The 1,201-nt window shown below is 64.9% G+C and overlaps 1 protein-coding gene across 1 annotated transcript in view; it reads right to left on the reverse strand.

Annotated features, from left to right (window-relative positions):
- The window catches only part of UST (uronyl-2-sulfotransferase), a 484,633-nt gene extending 483,460 nt beyond the window's left edge, over window positions 1–1,173 (reverse strand). The window contains exon 1 of the mRNA XM_006891649.1: window positions 924–1,173. Within this exon, the coding sequence (XP_006891711.1) occupies window positions 924–1,173 (250 nt within the window). The remainder of the gene's footprint in view (window positions 1–923) is intronic.
- Between the last annotated feature and the right edge of the window lie 28 nt (window positions 1,174–1,201).

A 1,201-nucleotide genomic window follows, 5' to 3' on the forward strand; every position in this document is an offset into this window, starting at 1 on the left:
CCCCCCCCCAATCTGGAATCTAGGCTTGTGGCTGCTGAGGATAAGGGGCACTTGAAGAGTCAGGCGCCTGGAGCCGGTCGGAACTCTTGGCGCTTTTTGTTTGCAGTGCCTCAGTGGCTTTCCTTGCCGGCAACCCCATCATCATGATGTTCCCCCTGCTCTCTGGGGTTTAGCACTTCAGAGGTTTGTAAGAAGCCGGAGCGCCCTCAGCCTCTCTGGCAACCCTGGAACGACCTCCACTGGCCACAGACTGGCTCGGGTTTGCATCCTCCCAGGGCTCAGGGTGCAATGGATCCCGGCGCACAGGGACTTGGACAAGCGCTCGCAGGCATCCCTCGCCTGCGGCACTACAGGATCACACCCGCTCATCAGAGAGACTCCTCTCTGTTCCTTTCCTTTGCGTCGGCGCAGGACAGCCATCCTTGTTCCTAACAAACCTGAGTACAAACAGAAAAAGTTCTGACGTGAGACCCGCACAGCCTAGAAGACTGCAGGGTCCAAAGAGGTTATCCCGGGCCAGGGGCGGCCTCAATCCCTTAGGCGCCACAGTGCCTCCGCTGGATTGCAGGATGCGTGGACACTGCTTGGCAAAGGGAAGACCCGAAGGGAGCTTTTGCAGAATGGACAGTGGCGAGGAGATGAAGTCACATGCCCGCCCCAGGCGGGACGGGACAGGGAACTGTGGTCATTAACCAGTTCCAAAGGAGGCATCTCCAGAGCTCAGGACGCGCGCGCACATCCACTGCGCCCCGCGGGAGGCTCGGGATGGGATGCGGTGCCCGTCCCGGGGCCCCAGAGGGCACGACACCCGCCATGCGCGACAGGCCGGAGTGCGGGAGAAGCGGACGTCGCACCTGGGAGCCCGAGTCCCCGCGCACCCTCTCCCCGGCACAACTTTCCCGGCCGCAGCCGCCCTTCCTTACCCAGATACTGGCGCAGGTCGAGCAGGAAGCGCGGGGGTCCCCCGCCGAGCTGATAGAAGAGGGAGCCCAGGCAGAAGAGCAGCAGGGTGGCCATGCAGAGCCCGTAGTCCCGGAGCGAGAAGCGCAGGAGCGGCGGCAGAGGCAGCCGGCGCCGCCAGCCGCCCTGGCCCGGAGGGGAGCCCCCGGGAGGGGCCCCGCGCGCCCAGGCTTCCACGCCGCCGCCCGGGTGTTGCTGCTGTTTCTTCTTCATCGCCCGCTCGGCCGCCGCGCACAGCCTG

The sequence above is a fragment of the Elephantulus edwardii genome, unplaced genomic scaffold (genome assembly GCF_000299155.1).
Source record: "Elephantulus edwardii isolate Elephantulus edwardi_28Jun2011 unplaced genomic scaffold, EleEdw1.0 scaffold00102, whole genome shotgun sequence".
Lineage (NCBI taxonomy): Eukaryota > Metazoa > Chordata > Mammalia > Macroscelidea > Macroscelididae > Elephantulus > Elephantulus edwardii.